Here is a 26727-nt window from a genome sequence, read left to right on the forward strand (position 1 = left end):
TCTGACCGCCCCCCGCCCCCCACCTTAATCTGGAAATTAACAGGGTGGCAGGGCCCAGGGGAAGTATAAAATCTTAGTTTCCAGTTCCAATTCACCACTTCCTAACTGGGAAACATTGGCAAAAGTCTTGCCCTCCCTAAACCTAGCTTCTTTTCACCTGGGTAACAGGATTGCTGTAATACTCACATGATGGCAGAGAATTGTGTGACTGTGCCGTCAGAGAATCAGTCACGAGGCACATGAAAAGTTACCCAAGTTGTGGCATTTGACAATCCACTAATTGATCCAGAGAGTGTGTGAAGCGGGGGGGTAGAAAGAATGTGTGTTGCTCATTATAGCAGAAGCATTAGAAAGAATGTCCTGGTATAATGGGATGTAAGGTGTTTTTTTTATTTACTTATTATTGGATAGAGACAAAGAAATTGAAAGGGGAGAGGGAGATAGAGACAGAAAAACAGCTGAAGCCCTGCTTCACCACTTATGAAGATTCCCCCCTGCAGGTTGGGACCAGGGGATTGAATCTAGGTCCTTGTGCACTGTAATGTGTGTGCTTATCCAGGTGTGCCACCACCTGATCCCCCTTTTTTAAATTTCTTTCTTTACCAGAGTACTGCTCAGCTCTGGCTTATGGTGGTGTGCAGGACTGAACTTAGTACTATGGAGCCTTAGTCTGGAGAGTCTCTGTACAACCTTTATGCTATGCACATGTGTATGTTATCAAAAAATTTTCATTCAACTATACAGCTGGACCTATTATAACATTTGCCCATGGCTTACTAATGTATTCACTTTAGTGCATTTCAGCAAAACTGTATGCTTCACTCTTGCTACTCTTTAAAACACTGAGAACTTTGAAATGGGTCACTGGCTGGTAACATTGAGAATATTTTGAAAAAAATCATCCCAGTATGAGAAAATAAAGCAAGGCTCCAAAGATCAAATGAGCTGATAAACATGAAAGGTGATGGGCAATATATATCATAAACATAGGCCTACATACCAATTCTCTTCACTAGAAGAAAAAAGGAAATTTCTAGAGAAAGTTATTTTCCTCATCAAGAGCCATGGGAAATCGACCTAATGGGGATTTGAAGCAATGATCTAAGTCCCTTCAGCCTCACCAAAGGGAATATATATATTTATATATTTATTTTATTTATTTATTCCCTTTTGTTGCCCTTGTTGTTTTATTGTTGTAGTTATTATTGTTGTATTATTGTTGTATTATTGTTGTCTCCTCGTGGGAGACGTGCTAACTATACGCCTTGTCTTGATGCTGAATGCGAGCAACTACTAAAGCAGTATGATGAGTCGGGCGACCCAGATGTGGCTGACCATCTCATTGCCTCCCTGGATGCAGCACGCCAAGCCCGCTGGCAACAACTCACGGAAAGTCTGAACTTCACCCACTCAAGTAGGAAGGCCTGGAAGCTTCTTCACAGACTGGGTGCCGGTAGCCAACCCCCTCCCATCTCCCATCCTCCCGTATCGCCAAACTCAGTGGCCAGTCACCTAACTCAAGTTGGACATGCTAAGATCGACCCAGTCTGGAAAAGAGAAATTTCCCATGAATGGTCATCCCACTTCTGGTTATTTTGTCCATCTCCAAAAATCTCTCCCTTTACACTGTCTGAACTGGAAGACGCTTTGAAGAGGGTTAAACCGGGAACAGCTGCTGGCTATGATAACATCACCCCAGAACTCATTCTTAACCTGGGTCCCGCGGCAAAGAAGTGGCTCACTTCATTCCTGTCCCACATCTTGGAATCTGAGTCTATGCCTAAAGTTTGGCGTCGTGCGAAGATTATAGCGGTTTTGAAACCAAAGAAAGACCCAACACTGGCCGCCAGCTATAGACCAATTTCTCTCCTCTCCGTGTGTTACAAACTCCTTGAGAGGCTGCTTCTGTCACATATTTCTCATCTTACAGAGAAATTCCTATCACCCGCCCAGGCTGGTTTCTGCCCAGGAAGATCTACCTGCGAACAAGCTCTGGCCCTCTCAACTTACATTGAAAATGGATTCCAGAAGAATTTAAAGATGGGTGCTGTCTTTGTTAATCTCACAGCAGCCTATGGCATGGTCTGGCACCGTGGTCTCCTAGTCAAGATCTCAAGATGCCTGCCTCCATGGGTGGCCAACACTATATCGTTTCTTCTCCAAAACAGAAGATTCCGGGTGCATCTGGGTGACAAGTCTAGCAGATGGAGACTTGTCTCAAGTGGCCTCCCCCAGGGCTCTGTTCTGGCTCCTACGCTATTTAATATTTACATCAATGACCTCCCAGAAACTTCTTCAAGGAAGTTCATCTACACCGATGACATCTGCTGTGCAACTCAGGCATCCAAGTTCGACATCCTCGAGGAAACACTCATGAAAGACATGTCTCTGATATCTGATTACTGTAAAAAATGGCGACTAATCCCTAGCACTGCAAAAACGGTATCATCTGTTTTCCATCTACACCATGCCTCGGCCTCGCGTGAGCTTAATGTGCAGCTTGGCGATACAAGAATCCGGCATGAAGCCCAGCCAGTCTATCTTGGCGTTACTCTCAATCGCACTCTGTCATTTCACAAACATCTCATAAAAACTGCAGCAAAAGTGGGCGCGTGAGGAATAACACCATTGCAAGACTGGCCAGCAGCTCCTCATGGGGCGCGAGCGCTTTCACACTACGATCATCATCTCTGGCATTATGCTATTCCACTGCAGAATACTGTGCCCCAGTATGGTTCCGTAGCCCCCATGTCCACTTGGTCGATTCCAAATTATATTCCTCCATGAGGATCATTTCTGGAACCATCCGTTCCACCCCGGTTCCATGGCTGCCAGTTCTTAGCAACATCGCCCCGCCAGATATTCGTCGGGATGCGGCATCATCTAAGTTCATTTCCCACATCTACGCTCAACCGGACCTGCCAATATACGTGGATATCTTCGCCCACCCTGTTCAACGCTTGACGTCTCGTCACCCAATCTGGTCCCCTACGCCTACACTGAACTTCTCTGTTCCAGTCTCTTGGAAACAGAGCTGGCAGTCAGCTGAGGTAAGGAACAAACACCTCATCACAAACCCCTGCAAGTGTCAACCTGGCTTTGACCTAGCACGTTATGATTGGGCTCTCCTCAATAGCTATCAAATAGTCCATGGCTGGTGCGCCACTATGTTCCATCGCTGGGGAGCCAGAGACGACCCGAACTGCCCCTGCGGCTCCAGACAGACTATGACCCACATAGTCAACAACTGCCACCTCTCCAGATTCAAAGGAGGTCTCGAAACTTTACATCAGGCTCAACCTGATGCTGTTGAATGGCTACGGAAGAAGGGCAAACGCTAGAAGAAGTTGTTGTCATTGTTGGATAGGACAGAAAGAAATGGAGAGAGGAGGGGAAGACAGAGAGGAGGAGAGAAAGATAGACACCTGCAGACCTGCTTCACCGCCTGTGAAGCGACTCCCCTGCAGGTGGGGAGCCGGGGTTCGAACCGGGATCCTTATGCCGGTCCTTGTGCTTTGCACCACCTGCGCTTAACCCGCTGTGCTACAGCCCGACTCCCGGGAATATATTTTTAATGATAGGGATAAAGAGGGAGTGAGGAACAGAGAGAATGAAATAGACCACAGCCTCCAAATGTTCTTCAGTGTGGTGGAAGCTGAGCTTGAACCTTGGCTATGCACAAAGCAAAGCAGCACTCTATCCAAGTGAGCTATTTTGTGGGCACCCCAAGGGAGTATCTTACAGGCATAGTGATGTTGGTCTGCTTCTAAATTCTGCTTCTAAGACCCCTTCTGTTTCATTGGTTTAATCCCCCATGCTTAACACTGTATTCTATTTACATAACCACTGTTAACTAAGCACCACCCTGCCCTGCAGGGCATTGGTTTAATCCTCACTGTTTTGCACGCTTTTTCCTTCTCCCCACCCCCTGTCCTACATACATCCTCTTTGGACCTGACACTTCTGCCTCAGTATATATAAGGACGGGATTGTGATTAGAGATAGCTTAGATTGTGCTGTGTTCCACATGAATAAATACTGAACTGCATACCGCTCAGCCATGAGTCCCTGGTCGTCTCTCCCGCCTGTGAAGCTAGCCCAAGCATAGTGACACAATCTGGCTGCAGGCTATGAACTGAGAATGAAACTGTGCTTGCAGAAAGTGTTCATGTTGACATGTGCCACATATGTAAAGCCAAACTCCAGGACAGTATTAGGATCTAACACTTCCCCTTACCTAAACCAAAAGCACAAATTCAATTTCGACCTGCTTGTGGCTAGTCCTCTTTGGCCTAATGCTTGAGCAAGGTCATGAATGACTTTAAGTCAGTAGGACCACTTAAGTATGATTTTGAGAATGAGGTGTGGAGGTCCCCCCTATTGTAGCTTTGTTATTCTGATCCCTTGGACAACTTACTCAGCGTCCCTGCATTTCCGTTGTTGCCTATGTAACATAGAGGAAGGTTCACTTCCATAGGCCTGCTGTAAAGAGAGAGCTTGTGTGTCACACCTCGTCAACCTATCACTTCCTTGGGAGAGGTATCCCTGGTGTTTCACCCAGAGTTTCTATAGTGTCTCATAAAAGCCATGCACAACATGGGGAAATACTGTTTTTGTGTTGAAGAGAATGGAAATTTGAATAAATAAATGCAAGTATGAATGCCAACCAGGTAGAAAAGTGATACTTGGCTTTTCCCTGACAGAAAGAGAGATATCTGCTTATGATTACATAGGAGTTGCAAAAGTCCCCTGAAAGGTGTGAGTGCTGGACAGGTGAACCATACTACAGAAAGAAAATCTGATCCTGAAAGATTTGTATGAACTGAGCAAAGGCATCTCTGTTTTTCACTTTTGTAATGAAAGTAAGTACAAATCTACAGCTCCTATGGAAGGAGCCCCAGAGCTCACTCCTGGCACCATCAGTTCTGGAGCTCCATGAAGAGCGTATTCCAAATGCCAATATTGCTTGTTGTCACATTAGCCAATATACAGTCCTCAAAATGAAATCATCTTGATTTCTGATTACTTGTTTTTTAAGGACCTCATGCTGATTCATTTCAAACTGTGAATTACCTTTAATTCACAGCTTGAACAGGCTGCTAAATTTTATTTTTCTCTGCTCCCAGGTGGCTGTCCCTGATGCAGTGGAGAACTTCCAAAATGTATATTAAGTCAGTAGGAAAAGTTGCTGAGCTCTGAGATGCAGGGTACAAAGACAAGTTAAAAAAAAAAAAAAGAGCAATTACAGAAGCCAGACCTTCTACCTTCTGCAACCCACAATGACCCTGGGTCCATGCTCCCAGAGGGATAGAGAATGGGAAAGCTATCAGGGGAGGGGGTGGGATATGAAGATTGGGTGGTGGGAATTGTGTGGAATTGTACCCCTCCTACCCTATGGTTTTGTTAATTAATCCTTTCTTAAATAAGAAAGAAAAAAAAGAAAAAAAAGAGCTGGTATACAGCTCAGCTTAAAAACTCAAATGGCTGCAGCTGGCGAAAGTCACCAAGATTATTAGTTTACCTGGAGAGTTCAGTTTGGCTTTTGTCAGACTCAAACTGATTAGTAGAATGTCTGCATTCCAAGCACCATCACAGATTCTAATTAAGAATTAATCTGATTAAGAAAATAACAGTCATTTTCCTCTACCTTGTTACACAGTCACTTTGCTACCAGAATGATATCTAAATAGCATACCAATCAGGCACTTAGGGAAGAATATATGTTCTTGCTAGAAATGTGGATTGTTTCCTGCAGTAAGGGATGGCAATTCTCAAATATGCAATCAGATTCTCAAAGGAAGGGATTTTTAAAAAAATTTTTAAAAATATTTTATTTTATTTATTTATTCCCTTTTGTTGCCCTTGTTTTTTTATTGTTGTAGTTATTATTGTTGTTGTTGTTGTTGTTGGATAGGACAGAGAGAAACGGAGAGAGGAGGGGAAGACAGAGAGGAGGAGAGAAAGACAGACACCTGCAGACCTGCTTCACCGCCTGTGAAGCGACTCCCCTGCAGGTGGGGAGCCGGGGTTCGAACCGGGATCCTTATGCCGGTCCTTGTGCTCTGCGCCACCTGCACTTAACCCACTGCGCTACAGCCCGACTCCCCGGGGAAGGGATTTTAAAGATGAAAAATTTGGTAGAAGGATGGTCTGTGTTATAATGAATGTGAGGGGAATTATGTCATTAAATTTTCTTTTTAATTCCTCTAAGAAATAATGTAATGCATGTTATTGGTTAAAGTAAACTAGAAATCATTCTGATAATTAGATTATTCTCTATAGTATTGAAATATCCATACCACATAGATAAAAGTTTAGAAACAATGTGCCCTTGGTGGGGAGGAACTGGATTGTGGCCTGATTTATCTCATCTGTAAAATGGGAATAATTTGGAGCCCCTCCAGGGAGACTGTCAAATGCAATAGAGTAATGGATGTTAAAGTATAGGACCAAGAGCACACTGATTGTTATCTGAGACTTCTGCAATTCCTGCAGTTTTACAGTTTCTTTTGCTTCTAAATAGTGATATACTCAAGGATGTGATCATGTGGTACACACACCCACCACACACAAATAAATTGAGAATGATCACAACTAGCTTTTCATCAACTCTCAGTTCATGGCTGGAATGTTTTCAAATCTATCCATTACCATCAGTGGCAGAACTGTTTCTACGATCAGGGAAAAAAGCATATTAATGGCTACTTCTGCCTTTTATGGAATCTGTCCATGGGCACTTTTTTTTTTTTTTTCTTTTTTTTTTTTACCACATGGCTTCAAACCAGGAGCAGCTTGATTAAAAGGGGTTCTGGATGGCTTCCAACTGGACATAGTCCAAAACCAAGTTTAACAAAGGAACTGGATATTTGGAGCTGTCATCTTCTCAATAGTACTCACAGAACTGGTCAAGGACTGACAAGATGGATATCATTGAGTTCATGGGCACTGTGCTGTTGAAAAATGCTTCTCAGAGGACAACTAATACACTTTATCTCTTTCTATTTAGGCTGACTCACAAAAGACAGACAAGGTGATCTTGTAAAGCCACCATACTGACAGGTAATTGACAAGATGTTATGATCAATTAGACAAAGCAATTTTCCAACAAGGTAAATACAAAGTCTTCAGATTTTAGTTTTCTCTTCTATGGTTCTTTAATGGAGTAATTAAGAAACTATAAATTGGGCTGGGTAGACAGCATAATGCTTCTGCAAGCCTTTCTTGCCTGAGGCTGTGAGGTCCCAGGCTCAAATCCCCAGTAGCATTATAAGTCAGAGCTGAGCAGTGGTCTGGTGTCTCTCCGCACCCCCCCTCCCTGCATCTCTTTCATTAAAATATCGTTAAAGCTTGAAGAAATCATGTTAAGTGAAATAAGTCAGAAAGAGAAGGATAAATACGGGATGATCTCACTCACAGGCAGAAGTTGAAAAACAGGATCAGAAGAGAAAACACAAGTAGAACCTGAACTGGAGTTGGTGTATTGCACCAAAGTAAAAGACTCTGGTCTGGGTGGTGGGGAGAGTACAGATCATAGAAAAGGATGGCAGAGGACCCAGTAGGGGTTGTATTGTTATGTGGAAAACTGAGAAATGTATAAACTGTTGTATTTACTGTAGACTGTAAAACATTAGTGCCCCAATAAAGAAATTTTAAAAATCATTAGAATTGAAAAGAAACTAGAAATTAGCACAATGCCTAGCATGTCTATTCAATCCCTGAATACCGTCATGGAAATGACTGGATCATTTAGGTGCTCAACAGGTGCGGCAACACTACAAAAATACACAACCCCTATAAATAGAATCATACCTCTGTAAGTCAATGTCATCCCCTCTTTTGGAGGACAACAACTATTTTTGAAATTATATATTTCAGTGGATTTAGATGACTTGTATGAAGCCTGTCCCCAAGAGTATAATATAGTTCAAAGTCATGAAAACTGAGTGAAGCATAAATCTATGGGTTTCCTTTCCTTCAGAAATTATCAAGAATCAAAGTCAAGTGTACCTTATATTGCTATATGTAATGATTAAAGAGTATAATTCTTTTTAAATATAATTTTTATTTATAAAAAGGAAATGCTGGGGAATAGGGCGGTAGCGCAGAGAGTTAAGCACAAGTGGCGCAAAGTGCAAGGACTGGTGTAAGGATCCCAGTTTGAGCCCCAGGCTCCCCACCTGCAGGGGAGTCACTTCACAGGTGGTGAAGCAGATCTGCAGGTGTCTATCTTTCCCTCTCTCCTCTGTCTTCCCCTCCTCTCTCTATTTCTCTCTGTCCTATCCAACAACAACGACAACAATAATAACTAAAAAAGAAAACAACTAGGGCAACAAAGGGAATAAATGAATAAATAAATATTTTAAAAAAAGGAAACACTGACAAAAACCATAGAATAAGAGGGGTACAACTCCACACAATTCTCACTACCAGAACTCCATATCCCCATCCCTCCCCTGATAGCTTTCCTATTTCTTATCTCTCTTGGAATATGGATGGACCCAGGGTCATTATGGGGTGCAGAAGGTGGAAGGTCTGGCTTCTGTAATTGCTTCCCCAATGAACATGGGCATTGACAGGTAGGTCCATACTCCCACCCTGTCTCTCTCTTTCCCTGATGGGGTGGGGCTCTGGGGAAGTGAGGCTCCAGCACACATTAGTTGGGTCATCTTTACATTTTAGCTATGACAAATAAATGTATGGTGTGTGTGTGTGTGTATGTGCGTGTGTGTGCGTGTGCACACACACCTGCACATGTATATACATAGACACATCAGTTTTCTAAGTTTCTCTTAAGGAGCTGTATCTACTCACTTTGAAATAAAAAGAAGTTCCTCAGTGATTTAAACTCACATCTTCTGGATTCTAGGGCCATATTTTCAAACCAACGGCATAATTTCTATGCCTTTGTCTAAAAGGCATCCAGTATTCTAGCTGGAGCAAGGCACATGTCAATGAAACCTATTGCAGAAAGGGAGACCCAGTTCTCCTGACATAACAGGTGTCAGGCCCAAGAAGAGCAATGAGAGGTGGAGCCTTCCAGCTTTCCAGCTTGTATGCATGCACTCTTGGGCCAGCATTTTCAGACCTGGTGTATGTGTGTAGCCACTATAAATAACACAAATTAAAAAGAGCTATATCTCACTGGCTAGAGAAAAGAAGTCAAAATGAAGGAAACTCATAAAATACCCCAAAATCAAGGGGCTTTGTTTGACAGGGCCCTCCTGTCTCTCTATACCAATAAAGCACAAGGAGTCTATCAAGGACACTTGATGGTCTTGTAGCAACAGGGGTGACTCCTCACCATCCAAGTCTAGCACCAATAGTCTGTAGACACTCAGAAAATTCTTAAGTCACTTGAAGGATCACTCATTCAGGTGGGAAATCTTAGAGCCTAACTTGCAAAGACAATTTGTAGCAAAATGTGAGAAAGCAATAGTGATGACTAAGTGAATAAAATAAGCTTAAAATAAAGACTATTTTTATGACTCTGATAGTGCCATGTTAAACTTATACCTCACCATAAAATGGACACTTATTACAGTTGAATTCTGATGGAAAACATGTGGACCTTAGAGGAGGCAGCTAAAAAGAGAGCAATTCATTCATGAAACTGAAGTCCAATTCTTCCAGTTTCATCGACATTTCCTATGTAGAATATAAATCTTCTTGTAAAATGTATTGTATACTTGAGTGCTATGAAGTGCTGTTCTCCAGAAACACAACATCTAACTATGAACTACAAATGACAAGTTAATTTCTGTTAGTTACAAGTCATTGAAATACTGTATTTTGTTACACATCGCACTGGGTTAAGCACACATAGTTTGAAGTGCAAGGATCCAGGTTTGAACCCCCAGATACCCACTTTTGGGGGGGGTGTCTCTTCACAAGTGGTGAAGCAGGTCTGCAGGTGTCTGTGTTTCCCTCCCCTCTCTATCTTCCCCTCCTTCCTCAATTTCTTTATGTCCTATCCAATAAAATGGAAAAGACAGCTACCAGGAGCAGTGGATTTGTATTGCCAAGCCCCAGCGAAAACCCTGGAGACAAAAAGAAGATAAAAGAAAAGAGATGAAGTATATTTTATAATGGGCATCTAATAATGTTCTAGCTTTACAAGTAAGTTTATTTTATAATTTTTATTTTTTAAACATTTTAATTTATATTTATTTATTTGGATACAGACAGCCAGAAATAGATATGAAAGCAGAGATAGAGAGTCAGAGAGATAGAGAAACATCTGCAGCCCTACTTTACCACCCATGAAACTTCCTTCCTGCAAGTGGGGAACAGGAGTTTGAACCCAGGACCTTGTGCACTGTAATGTGTGTGCTTACCCAGGTGAACCACTGCCTGGGCCCTGTAAGTTTATTTTACAACAAGAACAGTATTTTTACTTTTTTCTTTGACATCTAGAAACCTGCACTGACTCCCTAAATGCTTGAGAATGTGCATGTATATGAATTTTATTGACCTTTTAATGGAACAGGGGCAAGGTAGGAGGATAAGATATACTGTTTGCTAGGATAACAAAGGGAAATATGATTAATTGAAAACTTGACATGAGGAGCATCAAGATGATTTTGATTTCCATAGAATCTGGTTCTTAAACCAGAGTTATGGTTTTATTTCCCCCTCTTATCGTCTCTCACTTTAAGTGGAAAAGTGATAGTTGTTGAAATTGAACTCTGATTTAAAAGGTAAAGATCAGGGCAGAAACCCAAACAAGAGGAATGGTGATGGGGCCAGGACTTTGGGAGCTTTGCTAGTAAACTGACCCAATAATGTGCAAATATCATTGACTTTCTCAGAACCTTGGTGTATTGGGGACTCACTTCCAGTTGTTTTATGAAATTACATGTGATATTCCAAAAGGTGAACAATTCAATTCAAGTGTGCCATTAGGCCACTTGAATACCATACATTATTTCATTTTGAAAAATTTCAAGCATCTATTACTCGCACAGACAAGATGACTTCCATTTTCTATTATTAGGGGTGAAAGAAGTTGTGAGAAATACTCTCTTGATACACTCTTGAACAAATGGGTATTACAAAATCTAAAATAGTTAATCTGAGAAAATTGGCTTTTCCATGCCTCTCATTCAGTTAACTTTAAGAAAAAAATGAAGATGGTGCTGAGTGAATTGCAAGGCCCTGGCTCCTGAACTTCAACTCAGCATCATGTAATCTCTTATTTCATCTCCTCCTAGCTACACATTTGTCTTTAATATACAGTCACCAGATGACCTGTAAACAGTGAGGTCTTGGGCTGATTGGTCAAAGTAATCCACTTAAAATTTCATGTCCAATCATGGCTGCTTAGACAAGCCCTTTCTCCATCCTAGTCAGTGGTGGCTGAACCTCTTGGATAATGATGCCTGTGGTTGACGTTACACAATGCTCAAACAACTAGTCAAGAATCACAATTGCTTTCATATTCCAAGTATTCAAATACTGACCTAATCCATTTCTACATCTTCAGAGAGCCTGATGGTGATCTCATTTGATTCTACTATTATTTGCTTATTACAGGTTAGTTCTTTCTGCCTTCTAAATGGATTCCATATTACTATGAATCAGGGACCATATTTTCATAGTGGTGTACAGAGAACAAGATTCACTTCACACAGCACCCAGGTACCATTTCCTTTCCACATTGCCCAGAAAAAGCTTGTTTGGAAAGTCGAAATACTCACGACTCTAGTGATACTGACTTTGTAGAAGCTCTGCTGGTTGGGTCGCTCCACTCTGAAATGAAAGGATACACACATGTTTTACTGTGAAATGATTATTCTAAATTAAAGATCTTCAGACATGCAACCCTTCCAGTTGTACTTTTTCACAGCATCTTGACATGAATAACAGATGGAAGAAAAAGGAACCAGTTGGATGTATCACAGTATGAATTTCTGTTATTGTCGTGACTTCATGCTTTAATGACAGTAGGTAGGAAAGAGCAGAGAATGAAGAAGAGGATATAGACTCGAGGGTTAAGAAGAACTTTGTGGAAAACACCTACTTTGTAAGGTGAATCCTGGGGTCAGATGTTGAGATTCCTAGAAGGAAGAACACATATAATACAAACATTAGTTGAATGACATATGGGGAACAAAAGGTATATCTGTTTTGTTAGAGATACAATTTAACTAATGTTTGCAAATAAGAAACCACTTAACAGTTCCATTAATTAAGCTTCTGTTTGTAGGTCTGTTTGAAGGGTAAATATTTGCTAGCCACACCTTCTGTGACATGACCATAACTGCCATTTTATCAGAAGTATAAGTCAGACTAGTATCTATATGGAAATGTGTGCAACATGGGAACTAATGACCCATATGTGTGAAATTCAAGTGTGTAATTTCTCACTTAGCTAGGCAATGATGCCTCAAAGGAAGCAAAGGGGACTTGGTTCAAACAAACAAGTGGTCATGGTTTATACTGTAGTGTAAACAAGCCTGTAATTAATAGATTTGCTCAGTTGTTCCCTTTTTATAAAAAAAAAACTCTGATTTCGTACCTTAACTATGACACATGTGCAGTAATTCTATCCCATTTTCACAAGAGAGGCTTTCTTAAAATGCCATTGCACATTTAATGAAGTATCTGAAGCAGTTTGAAATTTACTAAGGGAATACATTACTTAAAGGGACTGAGATCTGATTTCAAAGTCTAGTCACACATAGTCATTGCCTGCTTTGAGAAATTCAGACTTTCACTCATGAGGTTTTCTGGAACTATGACATATATGTGTGACTCTGACAAAAAACATTAAAGTCAGGAGTACAGGGGTCACACGGTACCCCCTCAAGGAAAGAGGATCTTGACTACAAAGCAAGTCTTCCTAAACAGAAGGCAGTGATTCAAGTGTAAATATAGTAATTCCTTGTTAGCCACTACTACAGTCTCCTGCTTAATCTTGAGATATTTAATCTAAAAAGAAAATAAGACTACAGAATAATATGTCTATAAAGAAGTAAGTACTGCACCTTCATCTAAAGTTAAGTTTCTGATCTACTTAGAATGGTTTAATTGTCCAGAGGTGTCACTTTTTCCCGGGTCACCACTGCCAAAGAGTAACATAAGCTCAAGAGGAGACAGATATCAGGCTCGGGGAAAAAATTGTATAGTCATAGGCTCTTGGGATATAACTAAAATAGGACTACTAACTCCAAAGTGGAGAACCCCAACTTTTCATATGAACTATTCCAGCCTTTAGGTTCATGATTAGTCAACAATTTCTTTGGCTCTATATGTTAACTCTTTCTTCAGCCACCAGGTTCCAGATGCTAACATGATGCCAACTGGACTTCCCTGGCCAGATGATATAGAACTATACCCTGTAATTTTTGACAATCTTGTAAACCATAATTAAATCACTAACACAAATCTAAAAGAAATAAAAAAACCCATCTTGTATGCTGCTATAAAATGCACATTTAGTCTTTCTGGAGGGATGGGTTGTATGTTTAATGTGTCAGTTATGGGGACAGTGACTTAGGGCAAAACTCTATGTAATAGGATGTGCATGTCAATGTCTGTGTGTATTCTCTCAAAGACTCACTTTCAATAAAAATGTTATTTATATTGCTGTCTCAAGTACCAAGCAAGAGCCTAGTGTTTATGGAATGAGAAATAGGGCCACCTTTATTGATAAAAATCCAATGGGAGGATAGTTATAATTGGGGTAAGATAATGGAACATAGTAGAAGGAAGAGAACTGACCTGTGCTGGGATGGCGAATGTGTTCTGCTCAGAGTTTCCAGAAGCATGCATGGCAGTGAGAGGAGCAGGCCAGGAAGGAGTCATCTCCTGATGAGGAAAAACAAAGGAACTTTATTTGGGGGGCACTGAATGCCTTCTTGACACTATACCCTTTACGACACTAGGCTCTTACTGATTTAAATGACCTGATTTTTAAAGGAGAACTTAAGAGTCATTTGTCCCATTTCCCTGACCCACATTGAGGCTTGACCCCCATATACAACATAGAGGGCTATTCAGCATCCACTTGAGCACTACCAGAATGCGGATCTCACTACCGCTGAAGGCAGTCTGTGCTGTGTTCAGACAGCCTAATCAGACCATTATTCCTGACTGCGAGTGTAAACCTGTCTCCCAATGGCTTCTTCCTAATGATCAGACTTTGGAGCAGCAAAAAACACAACTTCTGCTTTCACCAGACAAGCTTTCGGTTGTGGGAAGATAGTAATCCAAACCCCTGGTGTTGTCTTTGCTCTTGGCAGAGACTTTGGCAGCTACTTCACTCCTTCACTGGACACCCTTTATCCTGATGCTTGTCACTAGCTTGAGTGCTCCTGATTGCCAGAGGCACTTCTAGCCCAGGGTATTCCATACCAGGTGTGCCTTGCCAGATGTGGGGAGGGCAACACCTTATCCGCTCTTGCTCAGCTTGTTCTAGAAGCTCAGATCCAAGTTAGTAGAAACAAGAGAAAGCATGTGCTGTTGAGATTTCCAGGCTGAGATGAGACAGTATGGCAGAAATTTTTCTTATTCATTGAGAAGGTTCTGGTTTGCCCAGACACACACACACACACACACACACACACACACACACACACACACACACACACACACACACACACACACACAATGTATTCAGAAGTTCATGACTTACAATGTGCTAAACCCCTCCAGCTCTCATTCCCCACTTTGACCAAGGACACCTTCCCTGGCTTTTGCAAACATTCTGTTTGAAAAGAGGTGATGTTCTAAGTCTTTGGGGCTCATAACCATCATGCTTTATCTGAAAACTCGGGATAATTAAATCACAAGCTCAGCAGCCCAGCAACAGTGACTGAGGGAGCCAGCACACGTTTCATTCATCAAATGTGTTGGCATATAAGCATTAAACATCAAAATCAATATCATAAGGAAAGAAAGGCAAGGTCAGGGATGGGGGATGCAATTCAAGTTTATGAAGGGATTTTTTTTAATGAGTCAGTTCCATAATACTGTCCCCAAATCTTTATGGGTAACATAATTAGTTAGGTAATATCAATAAAAACTCTTCAGTAGCACAAAACATGACCCTCCCTTTAAAATTACCCAGTTCATAAAGAGCCTTTAATGCATGACAAGCTGTAATACATGGAGCTACTTCACAGACTCATTCACACTAGTGGAATTTGTAAGTCTGATTCAGAGAGGCTGTGACAGAGACTGGGATTTACCTAGCACTATTTAAAAGGAGATGGTTAGTACATTCAAATTCATGTATGATTTCAAGGGGATGCTTTACCTACTTAAGAAACAGACTTTTTTTCAAGTGTTTCTGAGTTGTGCTTTTGTAAGCTGCTGATAATATTCAAGACGAATATTCCTTGAATTGGGAGTTGGAAAAATCATGGCATAGTTTTTCATGTTTTCCTATGTAAAAATGTGTCATGACTTTTCTATTTTAAAATGTTTGTTTTAATTCATTATTAATAGTTTGTTACAAGATTAAAATATTACAATGTATAGTTCCACACCACATCGAAAGTTACCTATCCCTACCCTCCCACTTCCCAAAGATAAGCACCAGAGTTCTCATAAGTCTTACAAACTGTTTTTGTTTTGTTTGGATTTTTTTTTTTGGAAAATTCATACACATCAGATTGCTAGATTCCACATATGAGTAAAACCATCTAGCAGTTGTCTTTCATTTCTTTACTTATTTTGCTAAGCATAATCACATCCAGTTCCATCCATTTTGTCCTAACGGATACAACATTGCCTTTTTTGGTCAAAGAGTAATTTTTCGCAGAATATATATTGTTAGCCAGTTATCTATTGATGGACATTTAGACTGCTTCCACTCTTGACTATTGTAAATAATGCAGCCATGAACATAAGGTTGTATTTGTCTCTTCTAATTAGTGTTTGCATGTCCACTAGATAAATGTCGAAGAGTGGTATTGCTGGATCATAAGGCAATTCCATTTTTCTTTCTCTAAGGACTCTCCATACAATCTTCCAAAGGGGGGGTGTACCAGTTTGCATTCCCACCATCAATGGAGTTGACTTCCCTTTTCTTTACAACCATCATAACTTTTCTGAAAGCCCAATACACTCATCTAAACTAGTTGAACTCTGGTTATTTGGTATCTTTAAAATACTTTTTGATTTCACCTAAATTTGAGATTTTCTCTCTGTCTTTTTTCCCTAATGAAAGCTGATCTTCTCCAAACTTAGTCCTATATTTAAAAGATACAGATCATATTTATGAAAAGTTACCTAAGGGGTGGGCTGGCAAGATAGCTCACTTAGATAAGTGTGCTTTCTGTGTCATGGAAACATCCAGTTTTGGCACTGTGTTGTAGTTTCTTTCTCTCTGTCTTTGTGTCCCTATCTGAAGAAGTTGGCCTGGCTGGGAGTATGGACCTGTCAACATCCATGTTTAGCAGGGGGAAGCAATTACAGAAGCCAGACCTTCAACCTTCTGCATCCCACAATGACCTTGGAACCATACTCCCAGAGGGTTAAAGAATAGGAAAGCTATCAGGGGAGGGGATGGGATATAGAGTTCTGGTGGTGGGAACTGTGTGAAGTTGTACCCCTCTTATTCTATGGTTTAGTCAATGTTTCCTTTTTATAAGTAAAAAAATTTTAAAAAATTTAAAAAAAGAATTTAAAAAAAATTTTAAAAATTTAAAAAATTTTAAAAATTTTTTTAAAAAATTTTTTAAAAAAATTTAAAAAATTTAAAAAATTAAATGTAAATTAAATTTTAAAAAATTTAAAAATTTAAAAAAAATTTAAATTAAAAAAAAATTTAAATTTAAAAAAATTTAAATTTAAAAAAATTTAAATTTAAATTTTAAATTAAAAAAAATTTAAATTTAAATTTAAATTTAATTTTAAAAATTTAAATTTAAATTTAAATTTAAAAATTTAAAATTTAAATTTAAATTTTAAATTTTAAATTTAAAAAAATTTAAATTTAAAAAAATTTAAATTTAAAAAAAATTAAATTTAAATTAAATTTAAAAAATTAAAAAAAATTTAAAAAAAGAAGTTAGCCTGGAACAGTGAATTCCCAGTGATGACAGAGAAAAATGAAAAACAAAAAACTTCACAAATAAAATAAAACAAGGGACAGTGAACCCTGACCTGGGGTAAGAGTGACATCTGTCTCCAGTGATGAGGGGCTTCAGTGACCCAGGGAGGTTGTTAGATGTACAATGCAGTTTCTATAGGAATGGGGTCTCAAGTTTGATTCCAACATCTCATATTCCAGAGTACACTCAAGTACCACTCCCATAATAGATCAAATAATGATTTTTCATAGTAGTCCTAACTTCTAAGTAACCCAGATGCCTAATGATAGACAAGTGGCTAGGAAAATTGTATATATATATATATATATATATATATATATAATTGTATATATATATATACAATTATTATATATATTATATATTATATATATTATATTATATATATATAATATATATATAATTGTATATATATATATATATCACCTATTAACAATAATGAAGTCATCTCCTTTGCTGTGTCTTGGACAGAACTTGAAGGTATCATGTTGAGTGAGATAAGTAAAAAATATAAGGACAAATACCAGATGATATCACTCCTAGGGGGAGCTTAAGAAGCAAATGCAGTAAGGTAAAACTTGGATTTGGTGTAGCATATCCCAGCAATGCAAAGGACTCTAAGGAAGGAGGGAAAGGGATGGGAGGGATAGCATCCTAGTGTATGATGGAGTGGGAAAGGATTTAGATTGAGGACTTGGGTTGGAGGAGTGTCTTGCAGACACCTTTCATGGAAGATGAGTGTACCCCTGTGTGGATGACTATACTGTAAACCATTAACTCCTCAGTAAAGTGGGGGGGAATGAGATTTTTTACAGCCCATTTTGCTGATGACCATAGAAGTATACCTCTCAATTCACTGGCAGATTTTTTCAACACCAGGTAGAATTAAGTCATTTCTCCAAGGTGCATACTCTCCACTAGGTGTTCTGCACTGACTCTGACAGAATCTGATTATTCTGAAATAGCACCAGAGGGCACTGCCCTGCTGGCTAGTCCATGTGAACATGCATCATCAATCACACCTGATTCTCTGCCTTTGCCATTATGAGGATTCATGAAACAGCAAGCCAATTACATGTTACCTCCAAAACATTTTATTAAAGTTGAGAGGATGAAGCCAAAAGAAATATAGGTTCCTGAAAGAAGAACTTCAGCAAGGGGAGTCAGAACAACGTGTTTTGCTTCTCAAAATGTGGTTGACCTGAAAAGGGCAAAAGCTTCCACAGCTGTATTTCTATTGTTATATTCCCATTCACACATTGAAGATATTAATCTATTTAGATGTTCTTGCTATACCCAAGATAAGAATAGCTATACATCCTTCTGCAACTGTATTAGCCCTTTGCCTTAAGGGGTGGGGGTGGGTGACCACTTTATTCAAAATGTTCTGTAGGTTTTTCAACAGGCTTCTCCTTTAATATTCCCCAGAGACTCAAATCAGAGATGCCCAGTCCCATCAGGCAGTGGAGGGAATGGAGGATCTATGATATAGATATGCGTGCACAGCCTGACAGTATTCCTAAGTGACAGCTGGGTTCCATTTCTAAAGCATACTCAGTGCACTCCCCAGATGTGTCTTCCCTTTGTAAGGCTGACTAACAGGCTTAGGGAAGAAAGAACTGGGCAATGATGTTCTAATCCTCTGTATTTGACAAAGCACAGCTTTCCCAAGCAATAGAGCACTGATGTACTTTGTAACAATAGGGCAGATGCTTACATTAATAAAATTTGAAGACTTCAAATCAAACCCAGAAAATGCAGAAAAGGTCCAGCTATCCATCAGAGATTATTTACAACCACATAGCTCATATATGTACTCATGGCTAGGACTCTAGTCTACCTCACACAAATTCTGGGTCACCCTGTTTGGCTTGACTTACACTCAGAAGTTGGGATAGAAGACTGGGAATTCCACACTTCTCCAGCACAGCAGGGATGTTATATCAAGTCATTAGTATTTGGTTCCAAGTCCTATCTTATTCAACTGTGCATCTCCGGTAACTGGCTAACAGGAAATATTATAATTAGTTTCTGATGTTCTTAACTGTGAATTAGTAACAGTGACGATGATAATGATAATTTCAAAACTTGTCAAGTGCTTACAGTATGCCAGGCATACACTTCCCACACTTTGATTTGATGCGCCACAACTAAAGAGGCATAGTGTAAGATCAGACTCATTTAACTGGAGGGGAATAGTTGAAGACAAAGAGGGAAAGTGACCTGGCTTAGGTCACAAAGTCAACAACTGGCAGGGTTTCTTAGGTGGATTAGCTGTACTTTGTCCTACTGACTGATGTTGAATAGCCATTATGTCCCACTGCAGGAAAGGAGACAGGGCAGAAAGTCAAGTTGCTTTGCTAAAATAACTTGCTGTTCCTTACACAGACCACCTTAAGAGCGGAATGTTGACAAGCACAAAGACCCCGGTTCAAGACCCTGCTCCCCACTTGTGGGGGGAGCTTCAGGAGTGGTGAAGCAGGTCAGCGGGTGTCTTTCTCTCTTCCTCTCTATCTCCCCTCCACTCAATTTCTCTCTGTCCTGTCAAACAAAAAAATAGAAAAGAAGAAATAAAGGAAAATAATGGCCACCAGGAGTGGCGGATTCATAGTGCAGGCACTCAACCTCTAGCAGTAACCTTCATGGCAATTAAAAAAAGAGGGGAATGTTCAAAGATGTCAGGAAAGAATGTGTTGTGGGTTGTGGGAGGCATTATTTGGCAAAGGCTTTGTAACAGATGGGAGGGGGTCAGTGTGTGGACATGTATGTACTTGTATGTGTCTCAACATAAATTGCTTTCAGAACCAACCATCACACATGACACATAATAGAAGCTCAAACAATGTCTGCTCAAATTGAATACCATTACAAATACTTTGAGATAAGGGCCTGAAACTGAATTCTTAAAACTGGAGACATCACAGTAATTTTTTGGTTTTTTTTCCACTTTTATTGGTGATTTAATATTGATTTACAAAATTATGAGATAACAGGGGTATAATTTCACCGTTCCCACCACCAGAGTTCTGTGTCCCCATTCCCTTCACTGGAAATTGCAGCAGTTCTCCCAAGGTCACAGACGTAGGCTAACTATTATGTCTCTAACTGTCTGTCTGTCTATCTATCTATCCATCTTCTTGCCCATTTTTCTATAATCTTTCATTATAGAGAGGGAGAGAGACAGAGAGACACCTGCAGTACTGCTTTATCACTTGCGAAGTTTTCCCCCCTGCAGGTGGGGACCAGGGACTCAAACCTGGTTTCTTGAGCTCTGTAAGATGTGTGCTCAACAGGTGTAGAGCACCTGGCCCCCCAGTCTTTAGCTTAAAGATCTTCTTCCCCCACAGAGCCAAAGTGTGTGTGTGTCTGTGTGTGTGTCTGTATGTGTCTGTGTGTGTATGTGTGGTAATGACTTCACAGATAGCCTAATTTGTCTGAACAAATAATTCCAAATATTTATGTTCATGAATCCTGACAGCTCTCTGCATATCCAGTAATGGGGGTGCATACACTTATGCACTGAGGGTGCCAGGGACTAAGACAAAAGACCCTTGGGTTCCCCGGCAGGGGTGAACCAAAGCCTTGGGTCTTGGGAGAGTAGCAGCCAAGTCATTCTCAGTCCTCAATCCACTATCAATTGCTAACTAGCCTGGAGGAAGCTCTGCTCTTCACTGATAGCAGAGTAAAGTCAGGCAGGGGAACACTATTATCTGCAGTAGCAATGACATTGTTACATTGGAAATGGATGACAGGAGCTGCAGCAGGCCCTGAGATGGCCCCCAAGAGGGAGCCAAACAGTGAGCTACTAGAGGACACATACACTGGCAGTGGTCTGCACATGCGTCCGTCTCAGCATGGTGGCCCACTGCCCTGAAGCAACATGAACCTGCCTGTCATTCCAGATAAGACTTTCCCAGGAAGGTGCTCAGAGAACAAGGACTGAAGGATGGAGCCCTCTGGTCAAAGGAGGGAGTCTGACTGTTCTACAGGAGATGATTGGGAAGGGTTACTAGATTCCCTCCTCTGTTGGTTCTGTCAGGCTAGTTTCCCAGAATACTAAGATTTAAAGAATCTCATTAAAAAATCTGCTGTCAATTTAGGGTTTCAGAGTTAATCAATATTTATAAGAGAGAGAGATAGAGAGAGAGAGAGTGAGTTAATCAATATTTATAAGAGAGAGAGATAGATAGAGAGAGTGTGTGTTAATCAATATTTATGAGAGAGAGAGAGAGAGAAAGAGAGAGAGAGAGAGAGAGACACTGTTCAGTTTTGGTAGATGGTGGTGCCAGGTACTGAACCTTTGGAATTTCAGACATGAATGTTGGTGTAGGTGCAACTGTATAATCTGCCCAGTCCATCAAGTCCCTTTTAAATCTTGACCAAGACTCAGCATAGACCTTTAATACTCCTTGGAAAATGAGATTCCACTTAGTAGCCTGGGAAGTTATCATGGAGATAGTACAGCAGCTAGACATTTATCAAGCACCACCCACATCAAACTGTTACCAAAAAAGCCAAAAAGTGTGCACTGGGCATAATTATGAATGCAAGTGGATATATATGAGCATATCTTATTAGCAATAGTGGTAGCTTATAGTTGTATATGATTTCCCCCATTTTTATTTGTGATTAATACTGGGTTATAGCATTTCAAGACCACCAAATTTCTGTGTGAAGATGAACTTTTAAAATATTTATTTTTATGTTGTTTCCACCAAGGTTATCACTGGGGCACAATCTACCCAGCTCCACTGTTCCTGCTGACTCTTTTTTTCTGTTTGTTTGATAGAGTCAGATAATCTATCTATCTATATCTATACCTACATACACACACACACATACACACACACACAAACACATACTGATAGAGGGAGGGAGAAAGGAATAAAGACATTTCCAGCACTGTTCTGCCACTTGTGAAGCTTCCTCCCTGCAGGTGGGGACTGGGGCCTTGAACCCAGGTCCTTACACTTGATAATGTATGCACTTTACTAGATGTGCCACTGTTTCCCTCTCCTCACCTCGATGTGGATTTATAATGAAGTATAATGAGCTTATACAAGGTGCTGAGTAAATAAGCTCAATCTAGAAAGCACTCTGTATAAGCATGTCAGAGAGCTCTGCCATTAACAGTCCTCCTTATTCACTCATTTTACAAATAATAGTTTCTTTTGGGCCCTTTGGTTAAAGCAGACACTTTTAGAAATATTGTATCTCATTCAGTCAATAGTGTATGATAATATATATAATGTTGGCTTATGAAATCTGCAGGTGACAACAAGTTGTGAATAATCAAAATTCAGAAAGAGCTTACAAAATCAGCCTGAAGCCAACAAGATGAATTTTAATAGTAGTACATGAAAACTGCATTATGTTCCACAAACGAAGTGTACAATTGCAGAATGAGACAGAACACCTGACTTCTTGATAATTCATGGACTAAACCTCCAAGTATTTTAGTGTATGCCCCCAAGTAAATATGAGAAGATTTGATAGCCAAAACAAGCAATGGCAACTCTTAGCTTAGACAGCAAGTGATACAAACATAGGTAGGATGCTCAGATTGTCATAGGCAATAGATGCTCATGCCATAGCACACTGTAATGGGGAGGCACACATTGGAGACAGAGTGCACCAACCTGGATGCCCTGGAATGGTGTAGTCTCTCAAAGCAACAGTTAGAGTCATCAAAGCTTGTGAAATGCTCACTCAATCTCTCTCTCTCTCCATCATACATACATACATACATACATACATACATACACACACACACACACACACACACACACACACACACACACGGGGTGGGGGCAGGGAAATTTTTGTCTACAGAGAAGAGGAACTAGAGTAACTTGGGAGCAAAGTGGGAGCTCTGAGACATGACTCATATGGAAGAAGTTTAGTCCTTATTCTGCAGTTCATGAAGTTGGGACTTGTACTATAGGAAGAAGCTTTATCAAAGGGCTGATTTTAGCTCAGTTTCCAATCAGGTGAGCTTCCCAACCATGCAACTAACTCTTTTTCTAAATTGTTATTTTTTTTAATTTAACCTTTTTTTTTTTTTTTTTGGTATGAGGGATTGAACCTGGGATTTTAGAGCCTCACATCAAAGTTTTTTTTTGCATGAACATTATGCTATTTCCTCTACCCACCTATTGCTTTAGAAAGCTGTGAGAGGTCCATATGTAAAGGCAGGATGGCCTCTGCCAAGGACACTATGAAAAAAAAAAAAAACTCTATAAAGTCAGGGGAAAAGGAACTGTAGACCAACTATATCACTTTATATGATCTTATGATCATATACTCTTTATCTCTCTAAATTCAATGATATGTAGATGAGAAGATGAAAAATTGAATCCAAAGCAGTAGTCCTGTTTACATGATATAAACTGGCTATGAAAATTGATAATTTCCCCAGGGATGATGCAATTAAGGACTGTTTAAGGGACCTGCTTTGCCACAATGAGACAGATAATAACCTAATTCATCTGATTGTTTGCTCAGCTTTTAGAAAGGCCAACATCACTGGAACAAAGACTTTACTGAGCTTGATCACAATTCCTGCTAAGCCTCTCTAGTGGTCAAAACTTTATTTTATTCAATTGAAAGAATGTTCTTCTGTTTAGAATGCTCTTAAGACAGTCTCATGAGATTGAAAGTCTGCTCTCTCTACACATGTTGATAAGGAAGAAGTACAAAATCAAAGGTTACATTAAACATAACTTTCCAAGGATGAGCCAACATAAAATGTAATTCACCGGAAAAAAAGAACATTAATTCTTAAGAGGTTTCTCATACTAAGTTACACTTTCATTGACATGATATAAAAATCCCAGCACTGCTTCTTCCAACACACAATTAACTGTTTTATCCAAACTCTTTAGTGCTGGCAGTTTTTTCAGGGAATCTGGAAATTTTCTCCATCATTCACTAAGAGTGGATAGGTAAAAAAAAATCAGCTCATTGGGGTCGGGCAGTAGCGCAGTGGGTTAAGTGCACATGGAGGATAGCATAAGGACTGGCATAAGGATCCCAGTTTGAGCCCCTGGCTCTCCACCTGCAGGGGTGTCGCTTCACAAGGGGTGAAGCAGGTCTGCAGGTGTCTACCTACTCTCTCCATTTCTCTCTGTCCTGTCCAACAACAACAACAGCAATAACAATAATAATCACAACAACGATAAAATAACAAGGGCAACAAAGGGGAATACAACAAGCCCCAGCAATAACCCTGAAGGCAAAAAAAAAAAAAAAAAAAGTCAGTTCACACTGATTCCCTTCATCCTTGCACCCTCAATACATGGTCTCCACTAAAAAAAATAACTTAATTTTAACCTACAATGGACTGGGGGGCAGACTGATCAGTACAGGGAAGCTTCATTATATTCATTCAAACTATCAATCAAGCCAGCTTTCCTGCCACTGCCAAATGCAGCCAATTCCATTCTAGCCAATGATCAAAATGGCAATATGTAGATACATTCACAGGACCCAACCATGCACAATCTTCTGGACCATTCACTTCCTGGGCACTCTGTAGTTACACACTGCAAAGGCATGTCCTCAGAGGTGGTAACCAGGACACTGGCCACCACAGCAACAGACTGTGCAGAATTTAACCAGACCCATGAGTCTCTGCATGTTTCAAACAGCAGCAACCTACAGTCAGAGTACACATTGCTAATGGGTTCTGAATTTAAAATTTTATTTATTTATTTATTTATTTATTTATTTATTTATTTTGACAGAGATAGAAAGGGAAGGGACAGAGAGGGAGGGAGAGAGAGAGGGAGAGAGACAGAGACATAGAGAGAGATGGAGAGAGAGAGAGAGAGGACTGCAACATTGCTTCACCAGTCATGAATCTCCACCCCACACATAGGCAGTTGGGGATTTGGACCCTAAACCTAGGTCCTTGAGCATTGTAATATGTGTGCCTCTCAGCTGGAAGAGTGCCAGATCCAATTACCCTGTAAATCTCCATCTTCATCAGGACATTTGTATCAAGTTGAACCAAGGACAATAGAAGAAGGCCCCACTAGGGAGTACTTTTCAGGCTGAGATTGCCTTCTCTAGGAAAAGCAAAATCAGCACAAGTTCAAGTGCTATGAATGCAAGAACAGGTCACTGAGAATCTGTTTTTGCAAAGATCAGGAATTAAAAGGAAACATAGGTAGAGGGCTTGTTGGTGGCTCACTTCAGGTCTCAGTATTCACAGGTTGCTTTATGGCCACTTGAAGGTTTCTTCTATTTATAAACTCATTCTGATGCCGACACTCTTTTCACAAGTGATTTTCAAAAAACAAAACAAAACAAAGCAAAACATATATTCATTTAGAGAGCGAAGTTAGAGCACTGTCCCCAGAAACCCAATACCAGAGAGGGAACCCAGTGTCTCATGCATGTGAGCCCTATCCTCCCCAGTCACCAGAAGTGATTTTTAATTTCACTGTTGAATTCTTGGCTCCTTTGTTTTCACTTATTTGGGCCTCAATTACATCTGAAATTACCATCATTTTAAATCACTGGCTCACAACTGTTCTCCCAGTTTCCACAATATTACAAACATTTTTCCAGAGTCAATTTATGGGATGGAATGGCATCCTCTAGCATGAGGATGTCACAGACCCATATAGCTGGAGTTATTTCTTTACTGGTTAACCTCCGATTTGCTCTGTCAGTTTCTAGATGAACTATACCATCTTGATAAAGTTATACACCTTCATTTCATTCTCCCCCAGTACCATCACTAATAATTTATGTTTAATTTCATTCTATCCAAAAAATTTAATGAAGAACAGGGATATAGCTCAGTAGCTAAAACCCAATTTGCATGTTGGAGATGTCAGAAGTTCCAGATTCAATCCCCAGCACCACTATAAGCCAGAGTTGAGCAGTGCTCTGGTTTCTATCTTTCTCTCTCAATAAAGTAAATATTTTAAAAGTCAGCTTATGGGGACCAAGTGGTGGTATACCTGGTAGTGCACACATATTACTGTACATAAGAGCCCAGAAGGGCGTAGGTAGATAGCATAATGGTTATGCAAACAAACTGCCATGCCTGAGGCTCTGAAATCCCAGGTTCAATCCCCCACACCACCATAAGCCAGAGATGACCAGAGCTCTGGTTAAAAAAAAAAAAAAAAAAAAAAAAAGGACACAGGTTCAAACCCCTCCTCTCTACCTGCAAGGGCCAAGCTTCAAAAGTGGTAAAGCAGAAGTACAGATGTCTCTCTTGCTCCCTTTCTTTCCCATTGTATCTCATCTCCTATCAAACTTTTTTTTTAAATAGAAGGAATACAACTAGATTAAAAATTCAGTTTATGCTTTGAGGGAAAGGCACCAGAGAATGGCAACTCCAGGCAAGAGGAGGCAGAAGGATATTTTTCATAAAAGCCCAGCCTAAGCCTTTCCAAAAAATCACACAAGGTGTTATTTTTCCATTTCTAAGGGTTGTTGTGGCTTTTCAAACATGATAGCTTTTTTTTTGTAATTTACATTTATCACATTAAGAAACATAGTAATGAGGAGTTCATGACAACTGATTTTAGGAGGGACAAAGACTCAATTGCTAGGGGAAAAAAAAGAAATAATATCTTTTTCCATGGAAAGAGGCCTCCAGTGAACAATTTGGCTACAGCTTGGCCTTTCATTATTTCTGACATCACTGAAA

The 26727-nt window shown here is 40.0% G+C and overlaps 1 protein-coding gene across 4 annotated transcripts in view; it reads right to left on the minus strand.

The window, feature by feature from the left end:
• AFF2 (ALF transcription elongation factor 2) overlaps positions 1-26727 on the minus strand; it is a 637776-nt gene that overhangs the window by 182367 nt on the left and 428682 nt on the right. For 2 of the 4 annotated variants that reach the window (XM_060182897.1, XM_060182896.1), the window contains exons 5-7: positions 13723-13809; positions 12020-12056; positions 11715-11748 (exon numbers count right to left, since the gene is read on the minus strand). In XM_060182897.1, coding sequence (XP_060038880.1) covers positions 11715-11748; positions 12020-12056; positions 13723-13809 — 158 coding nt within the window. Of the gene's footprint in view, positions 1-11696; positions 11749-12019; positions 12057-13722; positions 13810-26727 lie in introns of all 4 variants that reach the window. The other 2 variants (XM_060182895.1, XM_060182894.1) reach the window with 1 other exon arrangement.

Source organism: Erinaceus europaeus, chromosome X, assembly GCF_950295315.1.
Source record: "Erinaceus europaeus chromosome X, mEriEur2.1, whole genome shotgun sequence".
Classification (NCBI taxonomy): Eukaryota; Metazoa; Chordata; class Mammalia; order Eulipotyphla; family Erinaceidae; genus Erinaceus; species Erinaceus europaeus.